A 16,493-nucleotide genomic window follows, 5' to 3' on the forward strand; every position below is an offset into this window, starting at 1 on the left:
TTGAATTCGAAGTGTGAAGAAGCCACTCAGTCCTTAGGCTCAGAATCATCTCTGGGGCCCTGGCTGGTGTTGCTCAGTAAATAAGAGCATCAGCCTGTGGACTGAAGAGTCCCAGGTTAGATTCCAGTCAAGGGCACATGCCCGGGTTGCAGGCTCAATCCCCAGTGGGGGGCGTGCAGAAGGCAGCTGATCCATGATTCTCGCTCATCATTGATACTGAGAGAGAGAAAATACAGTGCTCATTGATGATCTGTCTCTCCCTCTCCCTTCCTCTCTAAAATAAATAAAAATATATTTTTTAAAAAAGAAGAATCTGTGTGGTTGATTTCTGGAGTACTTCAGCTCTAGCCCTTCCTGTGTTCTGTGTTCATGAACTGAACTCTAGCAATAAAGCTCAGTTCTGATTAAGCAGAAAATGAATGTATTAAAGGATATAGGAAGCTCAAGAGGATTTTGGAGGGATCAGGGAACCAGAAACAACCCCAAATTACACTACCAAACATTTCCTACAAGGATACCATTGTTGCCACTGCTGGGCGGGTTTTGGTGGCACCACCGATGCCAGTTATAGAACTGGCTAGAGGCCTAGTGCATGAATTTGTGCACCAGTGGGGTCCCTTGGCCTGGCCTGTGGGATGGGGCCAAAACCGGCTCTCTGACATTCCCTGAGGGGTCCCAGATTTTGAGAGGGTGGATTGCACAACAGGGGCTCAGAAGGGATGCAGGAGGCTGGCCAGCAGGGGAGGGACTGTGGGAGGGCGCCAGGACATGTCCAGCGTGTCTTGCTCAGTCTCCATTGGCCGGACCCCATCAGCAAGCTAACCTACCAGTCGGAGTGTCTGCCCCCTGGTGGTCAGTGCATATATATCGACTGGTCGACTGGTCTACTGCCCCCTGGTGGTCAGTACACATCATAGCGACTGTTTGACCCGCCTACTGTCTGTCCCCTGGTGGTCAGTGCACGTCATAGCGAGCAGTTGAGTGGCCTTAGCATATCATTAGCATATTACACTTTGGTTGAACAACCAGACACTTAGTATATTATGCTTTTATTATATAGGATGGCTACTCTGTCTGCACTCACTGCTTCCTCTGTGAGCTGTCCCCACCCTCACCAGAACAGTGTCTGCAGAGTCCCTGCTGCTTTGCATGCCAGTTTCTGATGCCAAGTCTAAAGTGGGAGTATCTGATTGGCTGAGCCTCGCTCATGCTCTCGTGCTCTAGCTGCAAGGGAAGCTGGGAAAGCGAATGTTGGCATCCTCATCTCCTTTGGTGGAATGTGGGGACCCTGTGATTTCTGAGTTGGGGCTTCCCCAAACCTAGGAAGGGGTTGGAACTGTAGAGTATCCAGCGGATGATAAATGTCCCTTACAGAGGCACATGGAGTAAGTGACTCTTGGAGACACTTGACCTTAGCAGTGTTCATCTAGTGGGTGGTGGCACTTTAAGGAAGACCTGACTGCTTTCCTCTTAGACAGTGATTTAAAAAAAAAAAAAAAGAATGCCAGATTTTGAAGCAACTATTTCTCAACTGATGAGAAGCTAGGAACTATTTTTTTTTAAAAAGTTGGTTGAGTTTGTGCAGGTGTGTGGGTAGCATGTTTCTGCTGTGTTTATCAAGATTTGCATTCCTGTTGGAAATGCCCTAGCCATTGTCAGTGCTTATAATTGCTTCTGGTGATGGCCACGTGGGGCTTATTGTCCAAGAGTTTGCTGCAAAGTTTATTGTTTATCTTATGCTGTCTCCAGGAAGCTGCATGCGCAAATCTCTGAGCCTCACCAGGAAGTCTGATTTAAAGGGACAGCCTCCAGGGCAGACCCCTAACGGGGAGGAGGCACTGAGCTTCCTGAGGGAGGGGCCTTTCCTGAGTATCCCCCACTTGGTTTGCGGGTTCCCAGTGGTTTGGTGATTTCTTTCTGATTCCAATTTAAGGGGAAAAGTCGCATTACAGTATTTATTTTTCAAGGACACAAAGGTACACATCTAACAAAATAAAACACAAAAGCCCACTTGCACTGTTATTCAGAAGACTGTCCTGAGTCATGGATGTACACACGCCTTTCAATCTCTTGGTATTAATTACCTTGGGGGTATTTTCATAAAAGTTTTCAACTTTTTATATGGGCCCAAGGACTTCAAGGAAGTCACCATTACATAACATTTAAGAAATAGGTAGGACTCAAATTTTAACATCCTTCCCATTTCTCCCCTTCTATTGGAGTGAAGAGGGGAAATGGAAAATAGCAAATTTTTATTGCCTTTTTCTTATTAGGTGCCCAGTTGACAGTTCTCGTGTAAATCATGGTAAAAATCAAACTCTGTGGGATTTAGTACCAACTTTTCAGCTCGCTAAGAGGAAAATTTGAACTAATGTTCATAATTACACCAAAAAACTTCCTTTTCTGCTTGAAAAAAATAAGCAAAGACATTATTACTGTGCTTTGTCGTTAACATTTTTTTATCATGGAAAAATTTAAACTTATACAAAAATAGAAAGAATAATATAATGACCCTCTAATATCCCTTGTCATTTTTAGTTCTAGATCAATTAGATTCCTATGGTTCTCTCTGCAGCCTGGGAGGGATAATGGAATCATTATTTCTGTTTACAGATGAGGAAACCGAGGGTCAAGGAAGTTAAGAAGCGACTTACCAGGTCATTTAAGTAGTAATGCCAGAGCCAAAAATAACAGGGTTCCCGTATTAATTTACGGTTGGTTATTCCAGACAGCCAGTTATTCCCAGAAACTACCCTTGAAGAGATACCTGGAGTCAGAATCACAATGAGAAACTTTTCAATAAAAATTATTTCTGCTTTTGTTATATATTTTTATCTAAGAAATTCAGTTTGTCAAGAGCTGCTTTGTTAATAGAAGCAACTTACTTTTTCAAAACCCTCCTGAGTATTCGAGTGTTGGGAATCCCAGCCCCCTCATGCTCAGATTTTCCACTTCTAATCAATTTTGACAGTTATAATGCTAAGTAGTGAGTCTCATTTCTAAGTAAGGAAGCTCTTAGGCTGATAGATATCAGCTAACCAGTTTTTAAACCTTTCTTTTTCCTAAGAATTGGGCAGAGGTCAGCAACCCGTGGGAGTTTCGCTTTTAACTGACAGTCTAACAAAGGGGATTTGACAGTCCTTTGAAAAAGCCGTAGACAGAGTGTTCGAGTTTCTAAGAAGTAACCCGATTGAGCTGATGTGCTAAGGGCCCAGTCCGCTCCGCGCCCAAGTTCTTGGGGCTTCCTGGGCTTGTGTTCGTCAAGGGGCCAGGCTGGGCTGGGGGCAGCTTCGCAGTACACAGGTTTCCTTGGTTTTCATTGGCTTTTTAAAAATAACCATCTGTGTATCAGTTGCCAAAATAATGTGAGGAATTTGATTATAACAGTTCAGATTTGTTGAGAGAGAGAGAAAATACAGTGCTCAAACCATGGCTCGTGACGAAACCAGCAAGATAAGCACTCAAGATTAGCCCTGATTAGCAATCTGTGGAGACGTCCATGTTCAGGCCTCATTTATATTTAGTTCTCGTGTTGAAACCACAGATGAAGACTTTTCTATTTATTCATTCTTGACCCGGGGCAGCCGGGTCTGCTTCCACATTCTTCTCATCAGGCTGCAATCTTGTTGTGCTGGGATATTAAGCGGGGCTCCACTTCTTCAAATGGCCAAGAGTCTCTTGCGTTAAACCACCTTATGTCCAAACGACCCTGGCCTGGACGCCCCCTCCCAGTTGCCCACAGTTGGCAGAGCAGTTGCTCAGGTTTTTCTTGGATGAACAGACGTCTGGCACTGAGGAGTAGATATAAAGACATTCAGTGAGTGTGGCCGCAAGTAAACCCCCAAGCTCTATATACTTTGAACTTCTTTTTCTTTCTCACTGACTTGCTGTGCATTATTCCTTCCTGCCGAGCTAGCAACACCAAAGAGTGTTACGGTACCTCCCTTCTCTGCCACAGCATGGATCTTTGTTTTTTTCTTAGTCTTACCCGAATTTGACAACAGCTTCAGAAGCCTGAGACCTATGAGGTAACGCTTTTCTGATGTTGAAACCCTTGGTTAAATCAATATACGTTCTCCTGTTTGAATTTGGTCACTGCTACAACCCCAATTTAATGAGATTGCTTTACCACCTCAGTTTGTGGAGTTATTTTAAAACATAAAGCACCAAATGGAATGTGGCCAAGGACTCTGAAATGACTGGCCAACTCTGAGCTTTTGTAAAATCTGTGGCCTCTCGAGTACAAATAGGAAAGATATTGAGGAACCAGAATAAAATTCAAATGGAAAGAATCACCGTTAGTCACCAACTTTAAAAAATTTCATTTATTTAAACTAAAAAGAAACTTCAGTTCACTCATTTCTCCCACCCCCTACTTCTTGAAACTACGAATCTGTTCTCTGTATCTGTGAGTTTGGTATTTTGTTTTTTAGATTTTACATATAAGGGAGATAATATGGCATTTGTTATTCTCTGTCTGACTTATTTCACTTAACATAATGTCCTCCAGGTCCATCCATGCTGTTGCAAATGCAGTTTCTGCACTGATATCTTGGCTATTGTAAATAATGCTGCTGTGAACATGGAAGTGCAGATATCTTTTTGAATTAGTGTTTTTGTTTTCTTTGGGTAAATACCCACAAGTAGAATTGCCGGATTATATGGTAGTTTTATTTTTAATTTTTTATGGAATCTCCATACTGTTTTCCAAAGTTCTGTTTTCCAGTTTTCCTTCCTACCAACAGTACACAAGGGTTTTCTTTTCTCCACATCCTTGCCAACAGTTGTTATTTCTGGTCTCTTCGATAATAACCATTCTAACAGGTGTGAGGTGATATCTCTTGGTGATTTTCCTTTGCATTTCTCTGATGACTAATGATGTTGAGCATCTTTTCATATACCTCTTTACCATTTGTATGTCTTCTTTGGTGAGATATCTATTTAGATCTTCTGCCCCCATTTTATTTTATTTTTTAAAAAAATATTTTATTGATTTTTTACAGAGAGAAAGGGAGTGAGAGAGTTAGAAACATCGATGAGAGAGAAACATCGATCAGCTGCCTCCTGCACATCTCCCACTGGGGATGTGCCCGCAACCCAGGTACATGCCCTTGACCGGAATCGAACCCGGGACCTTTCAGTCCGCAAGCCGACGCTCTATCCACTGAGCCAAACCGGTTTCGGCCTGCCCCCATTTTAATTGGATTGTTTGTGGGTTTTGCTATTGAGTTGTATAAGTTTTTATATATTTTTGCATATTAACTCCTTATCAGATACATGATTTGATATTGATGGTTTTCTTTGCTGTGCAGAAGCTTTTTCGCTTGGTGTCATCTCACTTCTTTATTTTTGCATTTGCTGCTTTTGCTCTTAGTGTCAGATTCAAAAAGTCATCCCCAAGCCTATATTAGGAGCTTACCACCTAGATTTTCTTCTGGAGTTTTATGGTTTCAGGTCTTACATTCAAGTCTTTGGTCACCAACTTTTTTTTTAAGTTTTTTAATTTTATTGATTATTGATTTTGAGAGAGAGAGCGAGCGAGAGAGAGAGAGAAATGGAATGGATTTGTTGTCCCACTTATTCATACACTCATTGGTTGATTCCTGCATGTGCCCTGATTGGGGATCGAACCAGAAACCTTGGCGTACTGGGACGACACTCTAACCATCTGAACTACCCAGCCAGGGCCTGGTCATCAACTTTTAATGAAGAAGTAATTCTACTGAAATCTCACCATTTTGTTTTATGTAAATGAACTTATCAAACCCTGATGAGTATGTTTCTTATAATATTTTTGGTGAGAAAATTGCTAGAAACCTCTCAACAGAAAATGTCCTTAGGTGTATAGAATAACAACACAGGAAATATATCACTTAGCGTTCCAGTGACTCGAGGAGCATTGTGGGGTCTTAGCTAGGTTCCATGTTGGTTCCAGACTCTTAGAGTCCAATAAGAAGTTGGCTATTTAATAGACGTGGGTGAACAGGGCCAGTTTTTGCATTATAGGTGCCAGGCAGTTTCCCGTGTATAAATACCTGATGTTTCAACTCCATACACTTAAAGAAAAATGCTATACCTTGAGAACCCCCAGAGTTTCATAGTTTTATATTTTTCTTTCCAATATTTCACTTGAATCCATGCAGAATATTTTTATGAATGTTAAGTAGGGCCTAAAAAGAGGCATGGTTTTTTTTTTTATTCCCTCAAGAAATGAATTGTCCCATTTGTTAGTGATCCTTCTCTCCACCAGTGGCTTGCAGTCCAACATTTGCCATCTGTCAAATTGTGGAATCTCCTCAGGCAGGTTTCTGGCTGTCTGTTCTGGGGGCTGGATGTGTGCAGCGGGAGCTCTGAAGTCAGCCCCCCCAGGCTCCACTCCTGACCCCGCCACCTCCAGGCCCTGTTGAGCAGGCTCATACCCCTGTGTGAGTCTCAGTTTTTAGAAATCTATACAGTGGAGATGATAGTCTGACCTACCTCAGGACAGTTGTAAAGATCAAGTGACCCAGCCAGCGTGGCTCAGTGGTTGAGTGTTGACCTATGGAGCAGAAAGTCATGGTTTGATTCCCGGTCAGGGCACGTGCCCGGGTTGCCGGCTCGATCCCCCGTGTGGGGTGTGCAGGAGGCAGCTAATCAATGATTCTTTCTCATCATTGATGTTTCTATCTCTATCTCTCCCTCTCCCTTCCTTTCTGAAATCAATAAAAAAATATTTTTAAAAAAATCAAATAAAAAATTCATGGTAAGTTCTCATATTAAAACATCAAAGGTCTGCAGTCACCGTTTATGGTTTCAGTAATTGTGGCTTTAGAATGTTTTCATATCTGCTCACAGGTGCACTTTCGTCCTGAGTTATGTTCTCAGCGTTGGCAGAGATAAGAGCAGTGAGCAGTTAGAAGTGACATTTCAAGTGCATCTTTCATGTTTGCTGAGTGTTCACAGGGCAGGGGCTAATGCATTAATAAGCAGAGTACTTCTATACCATGAGGGCTGTGCAATATGGGTCCAAAATGTATACGATGTGGAAAGATGCCCTGGATGATATCTGAGAAAAAGGAAGTGGTAGAATAATGTTACCATTCTACTTTTGGTGAAACACACACACACACACACACACACACACACACCCCAAAATGTTATACCCAGCAACCTATGTGTTCAGAAGGAAATGTCTAGAAGGATCACAACCAGAGGTTGCAAACTGGTGGCCCTCGGGTCAAATCTAGCCAGCAATGCCTGGCCAGAGGAGTAGCTCAGTGGTTGAGCATCAACTATGAACCAGGAAGTCACGGTTCGATTCCCAGTCAGGTTAGTGCACATGCCTGGGTTGCGGGCTCGATCCCCAGTAGGGGCGTGCAGGAGGCAGCCGGTCAGTGATTCTCTCTCATCATTGATGTTTCTATCTCTCTCTCCCACTACCTTCCTCTCTGAAATCAATAAAAATATATTTTAAAAAACCTAGCCAGCAACTGTGTTTTGTGTGGTAGTTTAAAAAATGAGGAATTAGTTGCCAGCATTTAAAATTTGGGAGATTTTTATATAAAACCTGGAATTTCCAGCTTCTCTTGAAAAACAGTAATGTCTGGTCACCCTGGGCCAGTAGTCCCTCGGGACCCCAACAAGCTGGAACTGACCTAAGGCCAGCGGTGCCAGCGGTGCCCCAGTGCCCACCCAGCCTTGCCTCTCAGGTGTCTGACCGCCAGCCCTGACAGCATTTGGCTGGGTGCCCCCTTATCTACATCGGGCTCTGACATGGGTGTTAAGTTCCACGTGGGCCGGTGGGATTGGAGTGGGGCGTCTTCTTTGGGAAGACTCGCTTTTCGCTTTATATGCTTCCGTGTGGTTTGAATGTGTTACCGTGATACTAAGTTTACACACTTAGAATTCAGTAGAGAACCATGTTTGACTGCTTGGTGGGGTCCTTGATGCCACACAGAAACCCACATTCCTGTCCCTTTAAAAGCTCCCGTTATGAAGCTCAGACCGGCCTTGAGTCCTGCGGGCAGGAGCCTCTCCCCGCTGACATGCTCCTCCCGTGCCTTCTGCGGGTCCGGCTTCATGGCGGGGGTGGTTGCCTCTGGTCAGAGCAGGAGCATCAGAGCAGGAGCATCAGAGGAAACGGCCGTGCCCCGTTCCTTCCTTCCTTTTCGCAGGCTGCCCGCTGCCCTGCCAGGGCGCCTGCTGGTTCTCCTTCCTTCCTCCCCCTCCCCCGCTACCTGCCCCAGAGCCCACTCCAGTGTCACCTCTTCCACGAAGGGCTGCCACCCACGGGTTTCGGTTCTCCATTCTCGGTCAGGCAGCAGCCGGAAGTTAGGCCTCATCATTCTAGGATTAGTTCATGTGAATGTGCCTCCCCCACCCCCAGTGTGCCGCGGTGATCTCAGATTTCCTTTGGGTCCTGACCTTGGACGCCGGGCTCCACAGAGTGGCCAGTTTGGGTGCATGGGAACCTCCATGGGTCCTCGGGGGACTGACATTCTTCGTTAGCTGAGCTGCTTCATGAACCAAAGCTGGGGAGCCGCAGGTTGTTACCGGCCTGTTCACGTTCAGGCCCTTTCTGTGCAGGAGGCTGGAGCAAGAGGCCTTCTCAGGAATGCCTCCCCTTGGCTGCCCCCCGCCCCCCTGCTGTGCGGGGAGTCAAGCTTTGGGAAGCAGGGGATCCCAAGGCCGAGCCGAAACCCACCTTTTGTGGACCCTGCTGTTTGATGTGCACACGTTACTGAGTGTTTCCTGGGTGCCAGACCTAGTAGGGACTGCATGTGGGTCTTGAGGTGACACAGAAGCTTGCCTGAAAGGCCTGAACCTTTCACAGTGATTTCACTTCCTTCTTTCTCAAACAGATACCCCCCTCTCCTCCACCCCACCCCCCACCCCCCATGCTCCTTGAAGCAAAACCCAAGCTGGCAGAGCAGTGCTTTCAAAGCATTTGCTTTCCTTCCACAGCGCTCTGTGGTTCTGCACCTCGCCCTGCTGTTCTCAGTTCTTCTGCCTAGAACACCCTCAGAATTCTGCCCATGTGTCTCTTGCTCTGAGAAACCTTCCCAGACTTTGTCCCCATAAAAAAATGCATTTGCCAGGCTCACTTATTTCTTGGCCCCCTCGACACTTTTTGCAAGTTCCTGGCAGCATTTATTTTATTCTTGGTCATCAGCAGTTCATCCTTGTTACTACCAGAGCCCGGTGCATCCACGTATGGACAGGGCAGAAGGCTCACTCCAGAGGCCCTATCTTAGGGGTCCAGCCACTAGCCTGAGAGAGTAGGGAAAGCTGCTTTCTTGTAAGCCTGGAAGCTGAGTTTTGGATTGAATCTTGTTCAAATGAACCCTCTTTCTTCATTGGGCTCCCCACTTTACACAGGGCTAAGATAGGTAAAAGCTCTTAAAAAGTCTGTGCCTTTATAAGGATGCCTTTGGAAACTCTGGGATAAATCTTTGCAGCCTGAAGTTGCAATTAGAAAGAATTTTGCACCCTGGCCAGTGTGGCTGTTGGTTTGGCGTCATCGCCTGCACAAAGGGATTGCTGGTTCGATTCCTAGTCAGGGCATAGGCCCATGCTGTGGGCTTGATTCCCAGGTCTGGGGCGTGCAGCCAATCATCAGTGTTTCGCTCTCACATTGATGCTTCTCTCTCTCTCTCAATCTCTCAATCTCTCTCTCTCTCTCCCCCTTCCCCCTCCCTCTCCCTTTTTAAAAATCAAAGAAAAAAAAAGATTTTTGCGATTCAAATATTACCTCTTTAGGGAACTAAAAAATAAAGATAAAAGATTGAAACTACACTGGAGCGATGCCTCCTTGGGCTTGAGGCTCACCGCCACTATGCAGGGCGAGGGTGTTGATTTGTTTGCGGGGAGGGGATGAATGGACATAGTTTTCATCTGAAACCTTGTAGTTCACTGTGAAACCGCCTTTCTCACCCAGAGAATCTGGGTTTTGTAAAAGGCTGGGAACTGGGGCAAGGTGTTCAGTCTGGTGAGGTCCCCAGCTCATCAAATGAGAAACGCCAGCCAAGAGTTATTTCCATAATAACGCTGAGAAGAGCAGTCAGGCCTCTTGTCATCCATGTCAGAAGCTGAAAGGGAGGTTTCCAGAAGCAGCTGTTTTGAAGAAGCTCTGAGGAGAACATTTGCCTAAGAAAAAAAGAAAGCAGCGGATGGGTGCGGTGCTTACCACTGCTCTCATGTACTGAGTTGTGAAATTGGGACTCAGTGTGGGCTCTGTGTCCAGGCAGGGCCTCCGACTTTTGGGTGAAGTTCACGTGGGCTATTGATTTCTCTTTGAATACCCCAAACTCTCCTCCCAGCGCTCCTTCTCTCTTCACTTCACCCCAGCGTTTGGTCTGCAAAGCTGCAGAGTGGGGGCAGGATGTCCTAGCAGCTCACCCTTCAGAGCTGCCAAAATGCCCAGCGTGGCTTTAGGTGGGGACCCAGGGAACATGGTTTCTTTCTTACAGGCTGGGATTGTCAGCCAGGAACCGAATTTCTTGTGTCCCTTTGAATGCCCAAAGCTAGCGTGCTCCGAAGAAGCAGCAGCCGCAGAGGCAGCGGGCGAAGAAACCGCCGGAGCTCTTGGCTGGTGTGGTTCTCAGCTCCTGTCACTTGTAACTGATCGCCCCTGTCACTTCCTGTCATGCAGCCCAAGTAGGGGGAGGAGTTCCTTCAGGAGGGAAACCATGCTCTACTCTGCTTGGAGTATCCCGTCCGCAGGGCTCCGCCACAGCGAGGGGCGGGGGACTCCCGCGTGGATGAGGTCGGAGCGCCCCATGGTGTGGTGTTGCTTCTTTGTCCGAGCTCAGGTAAGCTCCCTGCAGCTGAGCTGGGGCTGGACCAGCTCCCAACGCCCACCCAGGCCTGGCCGAGCGGTGCCAGGAGCTGAGGTGTAGGAGGGCACAGCTGTCTTTTTCTCTCCCAAGAAACTGAGCAGGAAGCTGCTGTTAAAAACACCTGGAATGGTGGAGGCAGACTTCTGCCTCACTTTAGTCTGAATCAGAAAAGAGCGTGCGGTTGAGTTTAAGACCACAACTGGTTGAGCTTGGTGGGGATGGTGAGTTAAGCGGAGCGCCCAGGTGTCGGCGTGTCCTTGAGCATCTGTGATTGGAGGAGAGCAAGGGGAGGTGGGCCTTTCACGCTTCGCCCCACGAGGCTGGTATATTAATTTTTATGAGACCTGTTTTCAGTTAATGGGGAAGCAGGAAGGGTGTATCTGCCTTCTGTTTTGTTTGTTTGGATCACAAAGTGGATTTCCAAGATCTTCTCTTCTTTGTGTTGGAAGATGGCTGAACTCAGTTTTGGGAGTTCCTTCTTCTCGGAGCAACCTTTTTTTGTAGGTTTCCTTAAAGTAATCCTGGTGTTTTGAATATATTCATCATCAGGAAGATGAAGTCAGATAATATCAGCGGAGACTCTGACGCGCTGGTGTTCCCATCAAGAGTGTGGGTGCCTGGCATGGGTTATTTCAGGAGAGGCTGAAAACGCTGGATTTCTATGGGCTGATTAGGAGCCCTGAGGCTTACTCTCTCTGCCCCTTTTATTCATTTGTTTGTTTGTTTGTTTGTGGGTGAGAATTAAAGCTTTGGAGAAGCCAAAACTGTATTCTAAAGGAAATGCCCATTGCTTTTTCTGTTCCTCTCAGAATTGTAATACTAATTCCAACTCTTTTGTGCATGACCATTATAGACATACATTTTTATGTTTTTTAGTCTTTTCATGTGATTTGGGTGGTCTCATTGCATATCTTCATTCCCATCTCACTCACCAAGCTATTTGCTCACCCAAAAAAGAATGACTTTTTTAGTCTTTTCATGTGATTTGGGTGGTTTCATCATTTATCTTCTTTCCCATCTCACCTAGCTATTTGCTCACCTGATAAAGAATAACTTTTGAGCCTTTGAGATATGTAAATGGACAACATTTAAAATGATTCACCACATTTCAGTGCAACAGTGCTAGGAAATAGTACAATAATAGCTAACGTGTAATTAGATACTTTTCACGTTACTAAGCACTTTACTCGCGTTAGCTCATGAAATTCTTATAGCACTGTGGGGTTTGGCTATTAGTATCATTACCATTTTGCAGATGGTAAAACTGAGGCTTAGAGAAGACAAGTAATTTAATTTGCCCAAGGTCACCTAGCTGGTCAGTAGGGGGTCAGACTTCAAATTCAGGCAGAAGGGATCCAGAAATGACACTCTTAGCCATTGCGCGCTACATGATGGTTTTAATGATGGGCCCCTTCCCACATCTGTCACATGCAGCATCTCCGGTGACACTTTACTTTTCAGTAATTTGGCAGATCAGCCTATTCTGGTGGATGTTTGCCGTGGTCCAATTAACACCGACATAAGAGGTCTTGGTGACACGTCACCACCTTCTCCGGACTCAGTTTCTCCACCTCTCAAACGGACATGTCTCTAAACTCATTTTAGCTCTGATATGAATCTTAGGTATGCAGATATCTTGTCCAAAAAGTAAAATATAGTTCTCATATCTTCCCTATTTTAAAGTCAAATGATTTAATGAGTGCTTTTAAGTGCACGTTTCCCAAGAATATCACTGGAACTCAAAATGTAATTGTCTGGCTAGCTACTGACCTTTATTCTGCTCTTGAAAATATTATTAAATGAATTTTTTATTTCTTGGCTCTGAGAGTCTCCAGGAAAGGACTGGAGGAGTTGGGCTGGATGTGGGAGGGACACTTGGTAATTGGATGTGGAGGGTGAGTAAGGGCGGGGAGAAGCCCTTTACAGATCTCATGCATTCATCCTCCGAGATTTGGCCACGCTGGTTCTGTATCTGTGGGAAAATGATAGAGTGTGATGGTTAAGGGCCTGGCTTTTAAACCACAGAGATTTAGGTCTGAGTCCCAGCTTTGCCTCTTAGTAGCCGTGCAAGCCTATGTGTGTTATCAAACCTCTGTGGATCTGTTTCCTCCTCCGTAACATGGTAATAATAAATAGTGTCTACCTTTAGGATTGCCATGAGGGGTAAATGAAATGACTCCTGATGGTGCCTAGCACAGAGTCAGTACTCAGCAAAAGTGATTTATGTCCCAGGTCTTACTGACCACAAAATGTGTTGGTTGCTACCAGAAAAAAAGAATTCTTCGTGTGTGCATAAGGGCTTAGCAACAACAGGGCTGTGAGACACCTTCTATCCTACGGTAAGGATGGCCCTAGTTTGATTTTGTGGAGGGAAGGAAGCAGCATATTCCACAGAAGGTCAGTGCTTCGTTTTAAAGTGCCGATTCCAGCCATGTTTTTACAGCTTTCCCAGAACGCCAAGTGGGAGCCACGAAGGGGAAGTTGATTCAAACCAGATCCTAAAAAGGCCTCTCTTGATGAAACACTCAGAGGTGACTCGGAGGGGGCGAGGTCAGGGTGCTGACCCCGAGTGTCCACCAGGACAGAAACAATGAGTGACTCTAGGACCTAAATATAGACTGTGTGGCTGTCACTCAGGGAAACCAGCTCCCGATGCTGCCCTGAGCGTGGGTCCCGTGGGGAGAGCTCAGAAAGCAGCCCCTTCGCTCCGTCCGCCCCGAATAAGTTTGTCCATATTCTAGCTTCTCACGCCTCGAGCACCTGCCTGTTTGGCAGGTTTATGTCCCCATCTTTTCCCTTCCGCGTCTTGCTGGGGGAGTTTACCGCCTCTCTCCCTTGTTCCTTGCAGACCCCATGCAGCCACTGCCACAAGCTCCAAATGCTCTCGCCAAAGTGCTCCTCATGGAGCACTGGCTGGGAGTCAGGAGTTTGGGGTTCAAGTTCTAGGTGTTGGGGTTCACCTTGGGCAGTGCTGACCTTCCCTGGGTGCCAGATTCTCCAGTAGAGGCGTGACTGTTAAGAACGTGGATCGTGGAGGGTGACAGCCGGGGTTCTGACCCTCACTGCCACTTGACGTCGCCAAGTTCCTTACCCCTTGGGCCTCAGGTACCTTCCCTGCAAAATGGAAATGACGCTAGTATCCGCCTCAGACACTAGGAGTTTACAAAATATCTGTGAAACCCTTAAAGCTAGTGCATCTTGTCAGTGCTCAAAAAATGCCAGCGATGATTATGATTGTGATTTGTAGGGAAATGAGACTTGATATGGGCCAGTGTTTCCTAAACTTCAGTGATGTTTCCCATATCCACATACCACTCGTTCTGTTATCTTTTACTTACTGTTTTTCTTTAAATTCGCTACTTGTTTTTTAACTTGGGCTGATCTTCAGCAATAATAATCCTGACGTTACTAAACACTATAATGTGTTCCCTAAAACACATCGTAATAGATGCACCCAGGTCTACAGCATGTGGTCTGACATGATATTGTGTCACCAGTACGTCCACTTCCCACACTTTGGGGACTGTGGAGCCAGTGGCTCTGAGTGCCTGAGGCCAGGTTGCTGCTGCTGGTGATTTTGACAGTGCTCATCCCACCAGACGAACAGGGCCGATCCTTTCACCCATCAAACACTGCCTGAGAACCAGCTTGGTGCGTGACTCAGTGCCAGGTACCAAGATGGCCAAAATATGGGTGTTGGTCGCCCCTGCTGTCTTCTTTGAGTGGGACTTTACCAGCCCAGAGAAAATGGAATGGAGAGAGCCACAGAATGACCCAATTGCTGAAATCCCACCTTAATGAGAAGAGAAGCCAAAGCCACTCTCTGCCTGCAATCTCTGGATGAGGGTAAAGGAGATTGTCTCAGCCCACTTTTGCTGAGCAACAACCACCCCAAACTCAGTGGCAGAAAATAACAAGTATTTATTTTTATGCTCATGTTATCCTATCTAATAAAAGGCTAATATGCAAATTGTCCCCTCGACCAGGAGTTTAACCAGGAGTTCGACCAGGGGGCGGGGCTGGCCGGCCAACTGCCTGCGGCCCTTCCCCCCCGCCCCCCCGGCCAGCCCCGCCCCCAGTTGGACCCCCCACCCCAATCAGGGGCAGGGCTGGCCCTCCAACCACCCGCGACCCCTCCCCCTGGCCAGACCCTACCCATGAACGAATTCGTGCACTGGGCCTCTAAGTAGACAATAAAATGGAGACCTGTAGAGGTTAATTCACTTGCCCAAAGGCACACAACTGTTAATAATAATAATAATAATAATAATAATATTTTCCTCCGAGCAGATGACTTATGCTCAGATACAATTAGGTGTCATTCTACCAGTACCTGGTTAAAAAAACGGTCTTCATTCTGACCTATCAGTTTCATGGCTCACATTACAAAGACATGGCTGACATAAATGCCAAGTCTCCACTGTGGGACCATTGTGGTGTGGGTCCTTTAGGGCAGAGCCCTTGTCATCTCTTCCACTTTGTCCCTCAGCCCTCACCCAGAGCTGTGTGTACAGACTGCTGAGAGTGCGGGATGGTTGGGTGGAAACAGGGAGGGACATTTGTCAAGCCAGGGGGTCAGGTCAAGCCAAGGGTGGAAGGCGGCAGGGGCGGGGTTGGTTCCTGCACCGTCCTGGAACTCTTATTTGGAGCCATTCTTCTATTCTTAGTTTCGAAGGCACTTTGTTCTCGGGTGCATTGTTTCAGCAGCAGCCAGGAAATCAGTCCCTGCTCAGGGTCAGCAGTGGCCCTGGTTCCTGCTGGGGCCACCCAGGTGGGAAGTGTACTGGTTTGTTTCAGGGCTGATATTTCATCATCAGGATCATCGCCGCCCTTTCTCCGCTTGTGCCCACCCTGTCTGCATGGCACAGGGAAGGACGAGGAGGAAAATAAGAGTCCGGTGAATCTGTTCTTCTTTGTAGCAATAGTAGTTAGTTAGCTACACTTACTTCTGTGTAAAAAGAAGAATGCTAAAATCCGGGTCTCAACAGCAGAACCCTGTGCCCTCTGAAAAACACATGCCATAGATGTCATTTTAACTTTCCTAGTAGCCACCTTAAAATACACGAAATTAATTTTAATGATGCATTTAACCCAATACATGCATCCAAATATTAGCATTTCAACATGAGATCAGTATAAAAATTATTAAGGCCCTGGCCATCAATGGCTCAGGTGGTTGGAGCATCATCCCATGCACCAAAAGGTGGTGGTGGGTTCGATTCCCAGTCAGGGCACATACCCGGGAGCTTATGGGAGGCAACTGATTGCTGTTTCTCTCTCTCTCTCTCTCTCTCTCTCTCTCTCTCTCTCTCTCTCTCTCTCTCTCTCCAACAAAAGGTTTTAAAAAATAAAGTGAGATCCCTGCTAATAAAAACATTTATAAAGAGGACATTTTACTTTCTTTTTCATACTAAGTTTTCAAAATCAAGTGTGTGTCAATAACGTTTAAACACCTCTGAGTTCACTCGCCGCATTTCAAGTGCTCGGTACACGTGGCTCACAGTAGCCTCTGGAGCGTGCAGATCTAGAGCAGCAGCACCCAGCAGAACTATGATGATGGTAATATTTTATATCTGCATTGTCTCCTACAGAAACCACTTAAATCTAAACAGCTACATGCACCTCATAGCTATCATACTGGACAGTGCGACTCTAGAGATCTGGTCGTACTAGCAA

General features: G+C 46.2%; 1 protein-coding gene across 5 annotated transcripts in view; it reads left to right on the forward strand.

The window, feature by feature from the left end:
* The window catches only part of ARHGEF3 (Rho guanine nucleotide exchange factor 3), a 288,364-nt gene that overhangs the window by 124,416 nt on the left and 147,455 nt on the right, over nt 1-16,493 (forward strand). The window contains exon 1 of one of the 5 annotated variants that reach the window (XM_059663244.1): nt 10,678-10,790. The exons of 3 other annotated variants lie outside the window; for them this stretch is intronic. In XM_059663244.1, coding sequence (XP_059519227.1) covers nt 10,740-10,790 — 51 coding nt within the window. In that variant the 5' untranslated portion in view covers nt 10,678-10,739. Of the gene's footprint in view, nt 1-10,677; nt 10,791-16,493 lie in introns of those variants that run through there. One more of the 5 variants, XM_059663246.1, reaches the window with a different exon arrangement.

Source organism: Myotis daubentonii, chromosome 14 (genome assembly GCF_963259705.1).
Source record: "Myotis daubentonii chromosome 14, mMyoDau2.1, whole genome shotgun sequence".
NCBI classification, from domain to species: domain Eukaryota; kingdom Metazoa; phylum Chordata; class Mammalia; order Chiroptera; family Vespertilionidae; genus Myotis; species Myotis daubentonii.